General features: G+C 31.5%; 1 protein-coding gene and 2 non-coding genes across 3 annotated transcripts; 1 reads left to right on the top strand and 2 right to left on the bottom strand.

The window, feature by feature from the left end:
* Positions 1 to 7,906: 7,906 nt before the first annotated feature.
* On the top strand, positions 7,907 to 8,921 carry LOC142598077 (ribonucleoside-diphosphate reductase small chain-like). The gene is made up of 2 exons (XM_075735041.1): positions 7,907 to 7,976; positions 8,016 to 8,921. The coding sequence occupies exon 2, from the start codon at positions 8,028 to 8,030 to the stop codon at positions 8,919 to 8,921; it is 894 nt and encodes a 297-aa protein (XP_075591156.1). The 5' UTR covers positions 7,907 to 7,976; positions 8,016 to 8,027.
* Positions 8,922 to 15,621: 6,700 nt separating this feature from the next.
* TRNAS-UGA (transfer RNA serine (anticodon UGA)) lies at positions 15,622 to 15,703 on the bottom strand. Its single transcript has one exon. It is a non-coding gene; the product is annotated as a tRNA-Ser (tRNA).
* A 189-nt stretch (positions 15,704 to 15,892) lies between these two features.
* TRNAS-CGA (transfer RNA serine (anticodon CGA)) lies at positions 15,893 to 15,974 on the bottom strand. The gene has a single exon. It is a non-coding gene; the product is annotated as a tRNA-Ser (tRNA).
* Between the last annotated feature and the right edge of the window lie 597 nt (positions 15,975 to 16,571).

Below are 16,571 nucleotides of genomic sequence, written 5' to 3'. Positions count from 1 at the left end.
GATCGAGCTTTCATTTTGCATTCGTGGAAAAAGTGCATCGATAACTGGAATTCAGCTATTGACTGGAACGACTTCAAGACAAATCAGATAATAAGTAAGGATTATAGTCACAACAAGCTTATCACTTTATTCAACCAAGTTAGTTTAGACGTAAGACGACTAACGCATTATGGTAACTTACAATCAGCTGAATTAAAATGGCGACTCGATTATTTCATAAAAATCACAATGCGTACTTATTTAGATAATGAAGCTCCGCCTAAAAATTGTAAAGAATCCATAATAAAATATCAATACATTCAAGGAGGCCATGACATTTGTGCCGTATTCGCTCATTTAAATCTTAATAAAAAAATGCAAAAAAAGTTTTACCAGATGAAGAGTTAGTTAAACTTTGTAGAAACTTCATTCAGCAACGACTGCTAATGTTTCACAGCGACGTCCCATTGAATCAGATAATGATGTTCTATTCCAAAGTAGTTACAAAGATTTTGTTTAACAATTCGTATTTCATGCTGATACATAAGTTAGGAATTAAAATAAACTTTAAAAATGTAAAAGTACCCGATCTTAAACAAGCAACTACTGGAGTCAAAATAAAAAATTCTAATTTGAACATTAATAACTCCAGCAGTTTTAAAGTGTCAGGTACAGAATACCATTTTTGTATTCCGTGGTTCATTACTATGCTGAGCCATAGCACTAAAAATGTCGAAGAGACAATAAATTTATGGAACTGTTTAATTGCTATGCCGCCTCCATTTTTTTTTTATTATATTGCAGCATTGATTGCTAATTTATATGATAATATTTTGCTTGACAATAAAGACATACCAAACTTAGAGATTTTTCTGTGGAAAAATGATAAAGAACGGCTTAATTTTCAAATTTTTAAAAAAGCGTTATTGATGTCATATAAACTTCTGTTGAATTTTCCTTATTATTATTTATTACGGTTTATCATTGAGGAAGTCACGGACAGATCAGAAGAACCTAAGTATTACGAATGCAAAAAGACGGATTACTGCTTGGTTTTTCAAACGACCATTGTCCCTATGTATTCTATTCCAACCGAATTATACACCCCCCTTTTACCCAATAAATTGAAAATCAAAAAAGAAGGTCAAAGCTTGTTTTCTTTTAATTATAATTTTTTTTCAACATAAAAAAATAGTTACTTGCTTGGTCGCAACGCTAACAAACTTAAAATTAACTCGTCAAACTCTTTTATTTCTTTTATGCCGTCGTTGAAATGGTAAACGGAAGACATCAGTTCATTAATTGTTTTGCTAGATAAAATTTCATCGTTTATCTTGAGAAGATAACGGTCCAGTTTGTCAAGAAATTCAATTTCTTCTTTTGTGAAATCAATATTATACTTCGTCTTCATGAAATCAACAAATGATGTCTTGGAATAAGATTCGGATTTTTTAATGCAGTATGTGGAAAAATCAGCCAGCAAAGTTTCACGTTTATTATTGTCCATAGCAGTATAATCCATTATTTTTCTTAAAGCATGAGCGTAATTCATCAGTAAAGTAGTGTTTTTTGTTCTCAATCTCTTGCCGTTGATTGTACCACAACAATAACATCTTGTGCTCAGCAGTATTGATTTTTTCTAGTATATCTTCTATCTTAGTATTTTCATCAGAAGTGTGTATAGTACGCGTTTCATTGTAAATTTTTAGAATCTGTGGCTTAATCGAATATACATTGATAATATCACTCAATCCATGAAGAGTTTTCAGTCTTTCCGATGGCGTAGAGTCTTGGGAAAAGAGCTCGGTTAATAATGGGTGTGAAGTTAAACTATGATAATGATTTTTCTAAAAACACTTGAAAAATTAGAGTATTGAGATACGGCACTAACTAACGAGAAACATATATTTTAAATTTGATACCATTTTTAGCCTGCCACTAATTTTGCAATATTATGCTTAATTATGATAAATTAAAAAAAAATCACATGTTTGCGGTAATATACATGTAAATAGAATTTTATTTTGATATTTTGAAAAAATATGTATCATACGAGATCTCTATTTTTTCAAACAAATTGTTTGCTGAGAAACTTTATCAACACTAGATGCGCTAAAAGTTAATGTTTTTTTGTGTGATTTTGAAGAGTGAGTAGAAGTTTTAGTTACTTTTATTTTTTTTTTTTCTGTAATTAACTTTGTCTTTTGATCGGATACTGGTACTTGAACTACTCTATCTCCCAACCAGCGCGAAACTCTTGTAGCAAATGTCAATACAGAAGTGGCTGTAATTAGTAATGTAGAGATAATTCCCAAAATGCTGTAAATAACGACAAACAAGTCATTTCTTGTTTTCTGTTTTTTCTGTGATTGGAACTCCTCCAATACCCGCTGGAAGATGGCTCAGTTTGACCTTAGGCAGTTTGGCAGCGTGATATAATCGGTCTGCTTTCGCTAATTTTTTACCGTTGTGTTTTTTGTCGTAAGAGAAAAGTACTTTGTTGTTGGAATCAAGGAATTCTGTAGTAAACTTTTCTTTTGTGATGGTATGTCTGCAAAAACCAGGGGTGGTTGAATAAAATTTCGAGTAACGTTCTCGTTTGCTTCCAGTTCCTTTAAATGCTCCAGTGCCACAGTTGATGTGGGCTATGTTAGACTCATCAATCAGCTCCATATTGTGATCGGCACCGCTGATGTAAGCATCTATGGAATATTTTTTTCAAAAGAGGTTCAATATGGTTAAATAAGTACTTGTCACCGCCAGAACTTCCGCTGCTAATGATTGGCTTGTCCGCTACAATGAATACCCAGTCGTGAGCTTTGGAAGCGTGCTCTAAACTATTTTCTAAAAAATTTCCAATGTTCGTTGGTTAGAGATATATCAGCAAAGCCAGGAGATAAGATAGTCGTATCAATAAATAAGAAAAACGCAGTCACTTGGTCTCCTGACTTGTAAACATTCGAAGAAGTTGAGTCAGTAAATGTTTTTTGTGTAGTGATAAAAATAATTTGGATAAGTCCATTTAGCTCCTTTGCGGTCCAGGTTTAGAATTATTGATTCTTCTAAGTTTCTTTCGATCATTTGAATAAACTAGTTTGGTCATAGTTGTAAATGATGAAACGTTTCCTTGCCAATCGCCTGTACCCGCGACGGGGAAAAATTGCATGTTTCAGCTCTGGTTTAGCGTACTGATTTTCAAACTCTTCAATCCACTTTTCATCGTCAAGCCCTATTATAGGCTGGCTGAAACACGAACCAGGCGAAACGATCATTGAAATTGGCAAAGTTTTTGCTTGTGTTTGTAAAGCTTTGCTAACGTTGGACTGCTCTGGTCCGCCAAAGTTTCCTAAAGAAACAAAATGCAACTGAGCATTTACTATAGAAACTAACAATACCTGTGCATAAGTAGATAATCGTCTCATTGCTTAGAATGATTATTGCACCTTGATTCGAAAGAACAAAATGCACCACGACGGACTAAATACAGTAATAATTAATTATTCGGGTTCTTTTTTGTAATCTAATGCAATAATCATTTTGCAAACTATTTTTAGTACTTGTATACTCTGTTGCTTTTGTTTATTTAACTCATAAGCATTTTTATTTTTAGTATACTCGTGTGTGGCGTTACAAAAGTCGTCTAAAAAATCGCAATTGATAATTACACCATCTATTTTCGGCTTTAACTTTCCGGACTCGTATATGTATCCTATAATAGAAATAAAATGTTTTATATTGTGCTTAGCACAAAACTTTTAATGCACTCGGATATTTCTCTAATGACAAAAATACATGACTGTTGGGAATAGTAATGTAGCGCCTATCTAAAAATTTTACGTACGAATTGATTAAAAACTTGTCATCAAAAATATTGATTGGTTCAGTGTTATAGTATGAATATAAATATTCATCAATTTCTGTATTCGACCGAGGTATTTTTTTTTTGTGTACTTTTGTGTGCTGACCTATTTTAACAGTTCTACCTCTTTTAAGCCATTGATCTTCATTAAGTAACACGATCACATCGGATTTTAAAAATATCTTCATACCTTTAAACACCCCACAAGGTTTTGCTTTCGAGTAGTCAATTACTTCATTATCTTTAAGTAACGAAGCGAGAACGTAAGCATTAGATTTTTTGAATCCTTCTTTTGATGTTGGAATTGCCTGACTGTTCAGTTCTCTCAAGTGTAATAGATCCATATCGATTTTAGATAAAAAACTATGTAAAAGAGTAGACTTACAACAAGTTGATAAATCTGTTGTATGATATTTTTTCTTTGCAAATTCAGTCAAGATTTTGCATATAGGTTCGAGAAGTGTAAAATTATTTTTTTGAGCTTGTGAAATTTTTACGAAATACCTCATCGAAGTGTTCAAAAATTCGTAATTAAATTGATAAGCTAATACGTACAAACAATAAGTATTAAAAATATTTTTTCCATCTATCACTATGAACGGATGTTGCCTTAATTTGAGAAAAAAATTGTCGTAGTTTCGCAAAAAAAATCTATGTTCTGCTTTATGAAAATCATATATATAACGTCGTGAAAAGTTGTTTAAATTCGAGTTTTCCATTTTGTGCGTATATGTATAATTTTTGACTAAGTCAGTTTTTTCCGGAAGTGTTTCGTCAATGTCAGAATCATCGAAATCATATAGTAGTTTATTGCTGTCTTTATTTAAACTTGACCCAATATCATCATTAGTTTCTATACATTTAATGTGTTTAAATTTATTAACAATAGTTGTTTGGTTTGATTTCAAATACGTGGAAGACAACATCGTAGCTGTAAAATTGGGAGGTAATTGTTTTGGAATTATAATACCAACATTAAAATTGCCATCATAAAATTCAATAGCCACCCAGCTATTTGTTTCAGTGAAATAAGCTTCAATCCAAATGATGGTCCTAACCGTTTCATAATTAATCTCTAATAATGTTTCCTTTGTTATCGCACTAGCAACTGTTTCTTGAAATTTTTTATTATAGTTTGATCTATATATAACATTGGAAAAAGGCTTGTTGACTGAAGTTGAAAGCCGAAATGGAATATTAAAAACATTAAGTAAAATAGCAAAAATTATGGTAGCTGTAGTCGGCAAAATTTGAGAAGAAGTGGTGGCTGCTAAAACACCTCTAACTAAATCGTTTGTTACACGTGATTTTTTAGTTACCTTTGATAAAAGACTGTTTAAAGGAGTAATGGTTAAATCGATATGAAAAATAGTATAAGTATTGATTAACCAATAAAACAAATGAAATAAGTTTTTAGAGGGTGTACAAATATTATGGTGTGTAGCATAATATTTCGACAAAATTAAGTGTTGAATGAATTGATTATTAATGATTTTATAAATTCTTAACAAATAAAGTCCGTGAGAGATAAATAATAGTTTCAAAATTTCTTCATTATCGGTCATTCTAAGAAGAAAAGAATTTATCTTATGGAAGCATAAAATAACATATTAAAAATTCACAAATTATAATTTTTGTCGGCCTATAATTTTAACTCTATTATCAGTTAACCGTGTGGTAGCTTTCATGGATTCTTGGCATTCAATACTTAACAAATTTAATAAAAATGCATTTAATTATGACAATATAGCTACAGAACTTGATATTCAAGATAATGTAGATGAAAATGCTATCAGTTCAGAAGAAGACAATAATGATGATTTTAAAGATAGTTTGTCTGTCAATGCCTTGGCAAATAAGAAAATTCAGGAAATTGATTTTGTACATGTTAAAGCTAGTGAAGCCAGTTGGCTGTCTCGATTGAAAAACATTATACGATAAAAAAAATATCAGTTTATCTCAACAAAGAAAATCTCAAAAAGAAAGAAAGAAAAGAATTCTTTATGTTAAGACCAATATGCACGAAGAAAGTCCTTTAGTAAACCAAACGGAAATGAAATTTCAGTTAGTCGCTGAAAAAGGATACTTAAACTTATTGTTTCACTATATTGAAGCAAAAGTAAATGTGTGATAAACAATTTAAATTTTAGATCAGCACAACTTTTAGATTTTCAATAAAAATTTATACTACTTTCTGACTAAAATTACATGTACATGTATCTTTTTTTTGAAGTTTATACAAAAATAGATAACAAGCAAATATGCCGAACAAAGTGTAAGTTAGAGAAACTTAGAATTATCAGAGAATGTAAAAAATCCTAAAGTAAAAAATCACACGTTAGCGTAAGTGACGACCGATCTCACTAATTTACAGAGCTAAGCCGGCAATTAACATGAAGATACACGAAGCAATGAAAAATAAACTTCTGCAGAAACAAAAAGAAGACGATAAAAATGGTATTTCTAAATTCGAAGACTAGATCTGTAGTGTAATTATATAATATATAATATTGGTTGATTTTTAAACAATGTATTGTCGATTACACACACAGCACACTCAAAAACCACAAGTTTTTATACATAACTTTATTACTATGTTACACTTGAAACTGATAGTAAATTCTGACCGTTTAATGAATGATTGTAAAAAGTTACGAAGGCGAGACTTAGCTGGTTGGAGGACAAAAAATATATATTCCACAAATAAAAACATTTCGAAATTTTTAAACATTCTGAAATTGAGAGGGTTACCATACGACTGTAGCGCAGATAAAATATTAGAATGGCTGCAAAAATACTCTGGAAATATAAGTAAAATTATAATAATAAAAAAATATAACAATGTTAACTCAGGGTTTGCATTAATTATTACAAATAAAGAGAGTACCACTAAAGAGATTTGGTTAAAGCTGCACAAAACAAAAATTACAACTGATAGATTCGTTGAAATATTTAGCTTAGTGCCTGCAAAATGTCCTTTGATTAACCAAACAAACATAAAATCAAATATTTGTGACTACTGTGGAAATGCATATAGTTTTCATTCTGATAAAGGTTTAAACAGTTTAGCGGCAAGTTATTCTTCCCAGTACGGCAATTCTCTTATGAGTTATGATTATCTGGAAATTCCAGCTCTGATCTACTTAGATTCTATTTATACAAATGACGTAATTAATTATCATCCGAAAAAATACCAAAAATCAAAACAATTCTCTTTATTGTACCCTAAAAGAGTAAATCAACTGACCAAAATCAACAAAGTTTTGTTCTATGATTTAGTGAGACTTACTGATTACAGCGCATCAGATGTAGAAATCGAAATATTAGAATCACTTTTGATTGAAGGACCCTTGTCTTTGAGCGAGTTAGGCAATCGGTTAAGTGCTGATGCTAGAGCATATCTTTTTATAAGCGAGTTAAAATTACAAATTTTTTGCAGTCGGATCGATGAGATCAAAACTATAAAAAAAGCAAACAACTGTATTATGACATACTTTGAAAACTCAGAGTTGCAAAATTTATGTGGTGATTGTAGCAGTACAGAACTCATCAAAATGAACCAAACCACAAATGTCTATAAAAATAAAAATTTTTTAACTTAAGAATTATCGCAGTGGATTCAAAATCTATTATCAAAGTTTAATAAACAAGTATGAAGCTACGCAGCGTTCAATGAACTTAGGAAGCTCGCACAATGTTCATTGTTATATTAGTAAAACTGTTTGCAACATGACTTGTTGTTTTGAAAAAATTTTTGTGAAATCGCGGTATCGCACTATATAGGTTTAATTACATGAGCGTATATCTGTTTAATTTAGTCAGGCAAACAAAAAATTGATATTCGATTTAATATATTATATGAAATAGTGTTAAATTCAAAGCAGAAGAATATTTTTGCTTAGAATTTCTAATAGAATTTTTTTTAAAAAACATTATCAGTCTAGGAGTTATAACTGTTCAATTTTCTGCAAGTCGGTAAGGAGTTAATAAGTTATTGAGTCGATTTACTAGTTTAATAATATTTGGAAATAAATAAGCATTATCTATGACGGTTACTAACGAAAATAATGAAATTAAAGAGTGGATCTTAGACGTAAACTATAAAAATAATCCTAGATATGACAGTTCGATTCATCAAGTAAGTTTCGACACAAGTTGTTTTGAAATCTTTTTTTAGCGAATAAGGCAGATGTGTGAGAAACAAGAAGCTTGTTTTTGGACGGCTGAAGAAATAGATTTGTATGGAGACCTGCGTGATTGGAATAATTTGAATGAGAACGAAAAAAGTTTCATTAAATATGTGCTGGCGTTTTTTGCAGCAAGTGACGGAATCGTTTTAGAAAACATTGGACGTCGTTTTTTCCTCGAGTTTCAAGTCCCTGAAATTAGAGATTTCTACGCATTTCAGTTGGCGATGGAAAATATCCACTCTGAAACGTACAGTTTGCTGATTGATTGTTATTTGCAATCCAATCTGCAAGAACAAATAAAAATTTTTCGAGCTATAAACCATATTAAAGCCGTTGAATCAAAAGCGCTTTGGGCTTTAAAGTGGATTAATAATGAGAACTCAATCGCTGAACGCTTGCTAGCGTTCTGTGCAGTCGAGGGAATTTTGTTTAGCGGTTCTTTTTGCGCCATTTTCTGGATGAAAAAACGCGGTCTGCTTCCTGGTTTGACGTTTAGTAACGAACTGATTTCGAGAGACGAAGGCATGCACACAGAGTTTGGCGCACTTCTTTACAATTCGTTGGAAAATCGATTACCAGAGAATGAAGCTCACCAGATCATTTTAGAAGCTTTAGACGTCGAACGTAAATTCATTTTAGAAGCATTGACTATCGATTTAATTGGAATGAATTCAAAACTAATGATTCAATATCTCGAATATGTCAGCGATAGACTTTTAAAAGATCTGGGATACAACTCAATTTTCAACTCTGAAAATCCGTTCTCCTGGATGGAGTTGATTTCAATCCAAGGAAAAACAAACTTTTTTGAAAAAAGAGTCAGTGACTACCAGTTGGCAGGTGCTACGTCTATAGATTTACACAACAAATTTGATCAAAATGCTGAATTCTAAGTGTAATTCTGCGCCAATTTGTTAATGTTGTTTTTACAAAAGATATAATTCATAATTAATGTTTATAAACTTTATGGATCAATATATTTTTGTGGCTTTCCAAATGCGAAGCTATTGAGTAAAGTTAATTCTAATTTTTCATTTTTGACCAAGTTCGAGCCTTTTGGAAGCAATACATCCTGTTGGTACAAAGGACCATATTTGAAAATTTTGGAATTAGCGTAAATAAAAATTTGGTTTGTAAACGGCGCAAATAGTAAGGCAGTAGATCCTAAACAGTTGATTGAATGCATTGTGATACACGTAGAACAACAGTATGAATGACAAACGAAACAAATAAAACTAAATGATATGATGCTACAACAAATATTGCAGCGTTTGTTATATACATTTCGAATTATATCAAAGTAATATTTTGGAAACAGATTTGTATATCTGTAAGTGCGTAAAATCTTGCTTTCCGGTATATATGGCGTGATGTTGTTGTGAAAACTTTTATTGGAGTCAGTAATACTCATTATCTTATTTTGTTGAACATTTTGTGACGAAAAGTCAAAGCATTCGGACGATAAAAACAATAAATTTAATTTCCAGGTCGAGCTTTCAACGTCTTGGTAATATTTGTGAATCTGCAAACCTCTTTTTTTAAAGTGCTCTAAAAAAGTCTTGTGCGAAAACAGCAAGTCGAAAGTATTGTCAACGCAGTCAATATTCAAATCTAAATAGAAATGCAAAATATAACGCAAATCGTTCGTACCCGAGTTAGAAAACAGATCAACAAGTAAATTCGCAGGCAAAAAGTTCTTCCAAATCGTGGTTATACAAAAACTTGAAAATTTCAGAAAATTAGAAAGTAGCTCCATGAACGCGGTTTTGACACAGTCGTTCATGAACAAGTAAGGAGAGTTTAGATAGTTTATTGTTTCTTTGCGTTTGATATGTTGAGCTTGAATATTAGTACTAGAACTGTTGACTAGTATGTACCTAAGCAGAAACACAACGAACTCGTAAGCAGTGTTGGTATTGTACAAAAAATAAGAATGAATCTTAGAAAAATCGATCAGCTCTTCGATTTTCGGAAACAAATCAAAAATAAAACTGTACTTTCGAGATTCGTTTTCGTTTATTAAGTCTATGATAAACTTATTATAAGCGCTTAAAAGCATATTAGCGTGATCAAACGTAGCGTGTCTTTCATTTGGCGAGGTTTTAAATAAATTCATTTCTTTTTTGTTAAGTTTGCGTAGGTCAGATTCATCTAATTGCCATTTGATATTATTCGTAAAAACGTTACTTCTGTATCTGTCAACTATTTCAGCTACTGTCGAAAAGAAATTACTGAAAATATCGTTTTCATGAATTGAAACAATAGGTTCGTCCGGGATTTTGACATGAATATTTGACATATCATCACAAGAACTGTTAGTAGAACTTACAGGGTACGTGATAAACGAATCAGATAGACTATTATCGTATTTGTCGATCGAAGACATCTTGATAGAATTTTTTATCTTACGGAACACATTCTGAGCCTTTCTAATGACAGGCGAGAACACGCTGTCCGCAAACCGTTTTTGATTTGATTTTTTTGGTGGCAACATTTCGCCTAAACAAGTATCTTCCCGTGATTTAATAAGCCAAGCTAAAATATTATGCATCGCTTGGACTGCATAAGTTTGTTCAATTCCAATGACGGGTTTTTCATATTTGATTAATTGAAGTGAGTCAAACAAAAGTTTTTCGTATAGCGATGATGGCGTTCTTGTAGAATCATACTGGATAAGCTGGAACAGCGAATGATATACAACATTAAAAAATATCTGCGAAATACACGACAATACTAGTTTTTTTACTTGAGCCAAACTTCCCTTTGAAGCGACTAAACGTGAAAATCTTGATAAAAACAGTAAATTAATGTCGCTGTCAAAAAAGTTCTTGCTATCTTTGTCCAGCAAAATCGAATCGAAATCGTAGTCGAAGTCTAAAGAATAAGGTTTAGAAGTAAGAATTAAAGACCTGACTAAAGTTACACACAATGGAATTTTAGATTGAGAGAGTATGAAATTTGTCGCCTCATGGGAATCGAATCTTAAAACATCAATGAGTTCGGAATAAGCCGCATATAGCAACGGTGATATAGAAACTTTGAATTCAATACTATTATCAATTCTTTTCAAAAACTGCTTTTTAATATAACTGTAATAAGTAATAGGAGAGTTGACATTATAATAATATATTCCGGCGTGCGATAAATCTTTCGAGAAAGCTTTCATAAAAACTGTTTTAGGTAGTTGAAGTAATTGCGATAAATTGGAAAATAACTGTCTTACAATGTTTTCTAATTGATTAGCAGGCTCTGCAGTGTCCTGATTTTCAATTTGGTTGCGATTACTAAGGTCAAGGTTTAAATTAAAACTTGCAAAGTTGTTAGTTTCTACGTTGAGCTGGCGATTAAAATTACTAAGTAGCATCGATAGCAATTCAGAAAAAGTATTGGTTTGATTTTCGGTTGCAGCGCCTGCTTCTGTTTCGTTAGAACTAGAAGTTTCTTCGGGCCTACTAACCATAACCTCACTTTCTTGACGATTAGTTACGTTTGTGTTGTTGGTATATGCTTGTGAGAACATGCTATTAAACATATTTGTAAGCATATCTCCGGCGTTTTCACGAGTGTTTCTTGGATTCATATGTACTTCTACATTTGGTGCGGTAGTTTCGTTTTGAGCATTTTCCAAAGCGTTTATCGAAAAGATCAAGTGATTTGTACTTTCATTTTCTGCGCTTTCGGTCCCAAATTGGTCAGTAGTATTGTTGCTCTGGTTCAAGAAAAAGTTTCTTGAATCCGAAACGAAATTACTCGAAATTTCCGAAACTTGATTCTGTATGTTGCTCAAGTCTTGCGAAAGCACAGAAAAATTCGAATCTACCGAGCCAAAGTTAAAGTTGCCAATTTGAGGCGTAATAGTAACTATAGGAATTATAGTTACATAATGTTGCAGGTTTGGCTGGTTAGTTGCAGTTGTATTCAGAGTAGAAACTGAGGTAGGTTGTATTTCTTGCGCTGGAACTATGGGTTGTTCTAAACTAGTATTATTACCTTGCGCTTGACCAGAAACTTCAGTCTCCTTCATTTCGTTGTCTTTGTCATATTTCCAAGCATATAGAGTCTTCTTTCCTTTTGCTGTTTCTTCTAAATTGTATGCCAATTTACACATATTCAAATTACGTTTGATGCACTCATTGTATAATTCATGCAAGAAAGTATTCGAGTCGACGTTTCCATTACCTCCATCAGCAAACAATGCCCAAAATGGAATGATAGGAAAAATCAAATCTGCAGATGATCTACACATTGGACATTTAATGTTATCTCCTTCAAAAAGAGAAGTAAATGAATTTTGATTTGTAGAACTCGGGTCAAAACATTTATAATGAACTGCGTGTTTACAGGTTTTGACTTTGTAAAATAGATTTGGAATTATGAACGGATAAGAATATCCACCAGTGAGTCTGTACTTAAGCGTAAATTTAGCAGTACGAACATCTAATAAATCGTAAATCGTTATTCTCTGTAAAGAATTTGACTCTGTGATCTGACAAATATAGTGCAAAGGTTCTTTTAAAGTGCCTTTTTCTCGACATATGTCGCAAGTAAACTGAGAACTAAGTATCAATTCAAGCTGATCTCTGTGATTTTGAGTTTGGCTAAAGATTGACTCGTTTTCGTAAGAATCGCTATCTTCTAAGTTGACAAATTTCGCTGATTCGTCTTTAATTAAAGAATCAAATGCCTCTAACTGTAAAGATTTAATTTTTTCCAGTAATATGGAACTTTTTTGTTTCGCAGCATTTATGAAATAAGATGATCGATTGTCTTTGGCGACAGTGACATTTAGGTTATTAGTAATCAGTATATCGCTAGAACTTTTGCCATTAATGTTAACTAATGAGGTAAATAAACACGATAACTCGTTTAGAATGATTTTTTGATATTTTAACAATACTTTGTCAGTAATAATTTTCGTAGCTTGATTTAAACCTTGTATAAGTCTATTTAATTTTTGTTCTAAAAGTTTTTTATCAAAGTTATTGTGCATTGAAAATCTACACCAAGGAATAAAAGTCGAGTCAATAATCTTGATAATAGAAGAATAGATTGAATTACTACTTTGTCTTACAAACAACATGATATCTTCATATGATTCGACACAAGTTATTTTTGAATCAGGTACAAATGAAGCTTCTGCTAAGCAAGATAGCGCTTCTATAGTTCTAATAATTAAAGTTTCAAAATTTTCTGAATCCCAGAATAACTTAGAAATGGCGTTAACTTTAAAATTTATAAAAGTAGCATTGTCATTGGATATGTTTAATAAAGACGAAAAGTTTTTAGTCTTGAAATTAATGTTAGATAAAACAAATGAGTCAATCTGGGAGTTAGAATTGAAAACAGGCGACCCGTAAAGCAAGTAGTCTGTGAGATTCTCGTTTAAAGTAAAATCCTTTGATCCTTGATTGCAGTAAGGTTTGAGTTTGTCAATAATAAGTTTTTCTAAAGGGTTCCAAGAAAGAACATCATTTAAGTTTTTAGTAAGTACAATTGCTAGAGGAATTGAAAATTTATTTATAACTGAAATTCTTTCAGCGAATTCTTCATTTTCTTTTTGCTGATGCGCAGCGTAATATTCGAATTCCAATAATCCATACGTTACAATAATTTCGATTAAGTTAAAGAATATTTGAAGCCAAATCAAGTTACTATTTATACCTTCATGAAGTACCAAAGAAAGTAGTTTTTGAAGTCCTGCTTCAGAGTAGAAGTTTTCAGGTTTTAATTCAGTGAAAATATCATCTAATATATTAACAAAAGAAGTGGATGATGAAACAGGAAAATTTTCAAGTTCGGTAAGTAATGTTATTTCTTTTTGATCTGAAAACTTTTCTAGCATATATCGTTTGCAGAACTCGAGTAGGATCGTCAAAGTATTTTCGTTGTTAAAATGATGCATCATAATAAATAATACAAAGATGGAGGCTATATTAGCTCTGGCACCAGTTTTTGCGATCGAATATTCACATATTAGCTTATCAAAATTTGTTCCATTTCTTTTCCAAAAATTCAATGAGTGTGAAATAACTGCTACAAAGTTTCTTAAACAATATTCAAACAAGAGACGGTAGAAATTGTTCTCATGGAACAACTTTAAATAGTTTTTGACAATTGTAACATTTTGAGACTCTAATCCCGATTCATTCTTTAATAAGATATAGTTAAACAAATTATCCAAAGGTAGTGCTAATGTCATAAACATTATTGCAATGTTATCAGAACAAAACACGTATTTCAAAAACTGTCTCTGTGTTAGTTTAGTCTCTATAGAAGATTTCAAATTTTGCAAAAAAACTATGTTGTTTAGTTGCTTTTTATGGTCGTTTGATTGAGCATCAAATAAGTAACTGCCAAAAACAGAGTAGATCAAGTGGTTTTGTATCAAAGGCAAGCATAGTATATCTGATTCAAATTCAACTATTTCATTTAATCTTGAATTTATGCCATTAAACGAATGAAAAGTTAAAAATTTTACTACGCTGCTGCATTTTGTAACAAAGTTAGAACAGAACTTGGAATTTGCGGTAAAAAAAATATAGTGAAGCAGCTCTACGTGGCGATACTGAAACCAGAAATTTTTCTTCAAGGTTTCCGAATTGATTAAACCAGAAATGTCTGCGTAACACTCTTCGAAAAACTCAGACAACAAGTTATCGGAATCCAAAGAATAAGTAACTATTGGATCGATAAAAAAATCCAGAACTAACGATAACAAAGTTTTATTTAGCACAAACAATTGCGATTTTTGTGTTGGGTTTAGTTTAATTTTCTGAACGTAAGCTTCAAGTAAAAATTTTGCATATCGAAACTTGACCCCTGGGTAGGGGAATAAAAGCGATAAGAAATTATTATAGTGCCTGGATGAAAGATTTTTTGGTTGAAAAATCATACACAATAGCTCATCAGTCAGTAATTTGTGAATAATTATGTTTATAGCGAAATAACAATTTTTAGCAAAGAGAGTGATCTCTGAAATGAAATCCTGTAAAGTTTGAGTGTTATTGATATTACTAAAATTCAAAACATACGAATCAAACTTGGCAACAATGTCAGATAAACCCGACTCTGCTGAAAGCGCTCGAATTTCGTTTTCAATTAATAATTCGAATTTATTAGCTGTATATCCTGTGTGATGCTGGCAAGTCAGAGACGGAAGATTAGAAAATTTACAACCGCAGTGGCAATAGCCTTCTTCATTCAAGCACTGAACTGCACGATGGTGTTGATGTTCACTTTGAAAAAAACATTCTGCACAAACTAAATAATTTTTATTAAATCCACATTCCTCACCTAAAAATCATTTTTTGCTAAAACTTACAGTAAAATGAATAATCTTCACGACTGCAGAAAGTGCTGCAGTTAATTTCAGTTAATTCACGATGTACTTTTTTACATATGTTAAAGACGTGTTCTATTTTATTTTTACTTATATTAAGAGCAGAACTCAATTTCATTGTTATATATTTTCATTATAGAAATGATTCTTAAATCAATTTTTATTATTTTTTCGCTGATGAAGAAAACAAACTTTGCTATTAATAAATAAATGTTACTGAAATACAAATATAAAAAAAAAATTTAAAAAAAAAACGACAACTGCTGGATTTGAACCAACGCGGGCATAGCCCATTAGATTTCAAGTCTAACCCCTTAACCACTCGGGCAAGTTGCCAATCGCAAAGCTGAATCATTTCTCATAGTAGTTACGTTGCAACTGTGTTGCGGTCTTTCTACTTTAAGATATTTAAAATAATAAATTATCATTTTTAGTAATTCCTATGTGATGAGACCGTACCCAAAAGTGGTTCTTTGGCTAATTACAAGTAAAACCAAGAACTATTAGTTTCAATCCAACATAAACCGACAACTGCTGGATTTGAACCAACGCGGGCATAGCCCATTAGATTTCGAGTCTAACCCCTTAACCACTCGGGCAAGTTGCCAATTAATTCGACTAAATTTTATTTCCATTTCGGTTCACAGTTTTTAACTATACTTTTTTATAATTCGATGTTGTATTTTTCATGTTATCAATTTTTATTTTAAAAGTAGTTTGTATGAATAAAAAGTTGAATTTATGTTTTATTAAAAAGAACAAACGCACGAACAATGATAGGTTAAAATACATTAAAAGAACTGTTGATATTGTAAATAACAGCGAATTAACTAATAATACAGAACAGAATAGAAGCATTGAACAATTTGACTCTAGTTTGTATCAATTGGAACAAATTTCAAACGATGACCAAGATGCAACAGGTCAACCTGACCCAACAGTTAAAAATATAGTTTCTGAATATTTTACGAATAATTTAGAAGACCAACATCAATCTCAGTTTGAATTATTCACAACAGATTCGCACTTTCAAGCTAGCTACTGGGACTTTTTGGTTTTATCTGCCACTGGATTATCGAAAAAAAAAAATTATCAAAAGAAAGCTGTTATAACCACGACATATCTAATTACTTTTACGAAATTCATTCCTGCTTTCTTACTATCAAAAAAACATATGATATTTAATAATTCAAATCCTACAGAG

The sequence above is a fragment of the Dermatophagoides farinae genome, unplaced genomic scaffold, assembly GCF_024713945.1.
Source record: "Dermatophagoides farinae isolate YC_2012a unplaced genomic scaffold, ASM2471394v1 contig6, whole genome shotgun sequence".
Classification (NCBI taxonomy): Eukaryota; Metazoa; Arthropoda; class Arachnida; order Sarcoptiformes; family Pyroglyphidae; genus Dermatophagoides; species Dermatophagoides farinae.
This window is presented reverse-complemented; position numbering and strand designations above follow the sequence as displayed.

What these genes read in the sequence shown, in the direction of transcription:
- LOC142598077 (XM_075735041.1), top strand. Translation starts at nt 8,028, where the DNA reads ATGTGTGAGAAACAAGAAGCTTGTTTTTGGACGGCTGAAGAAATAGAT.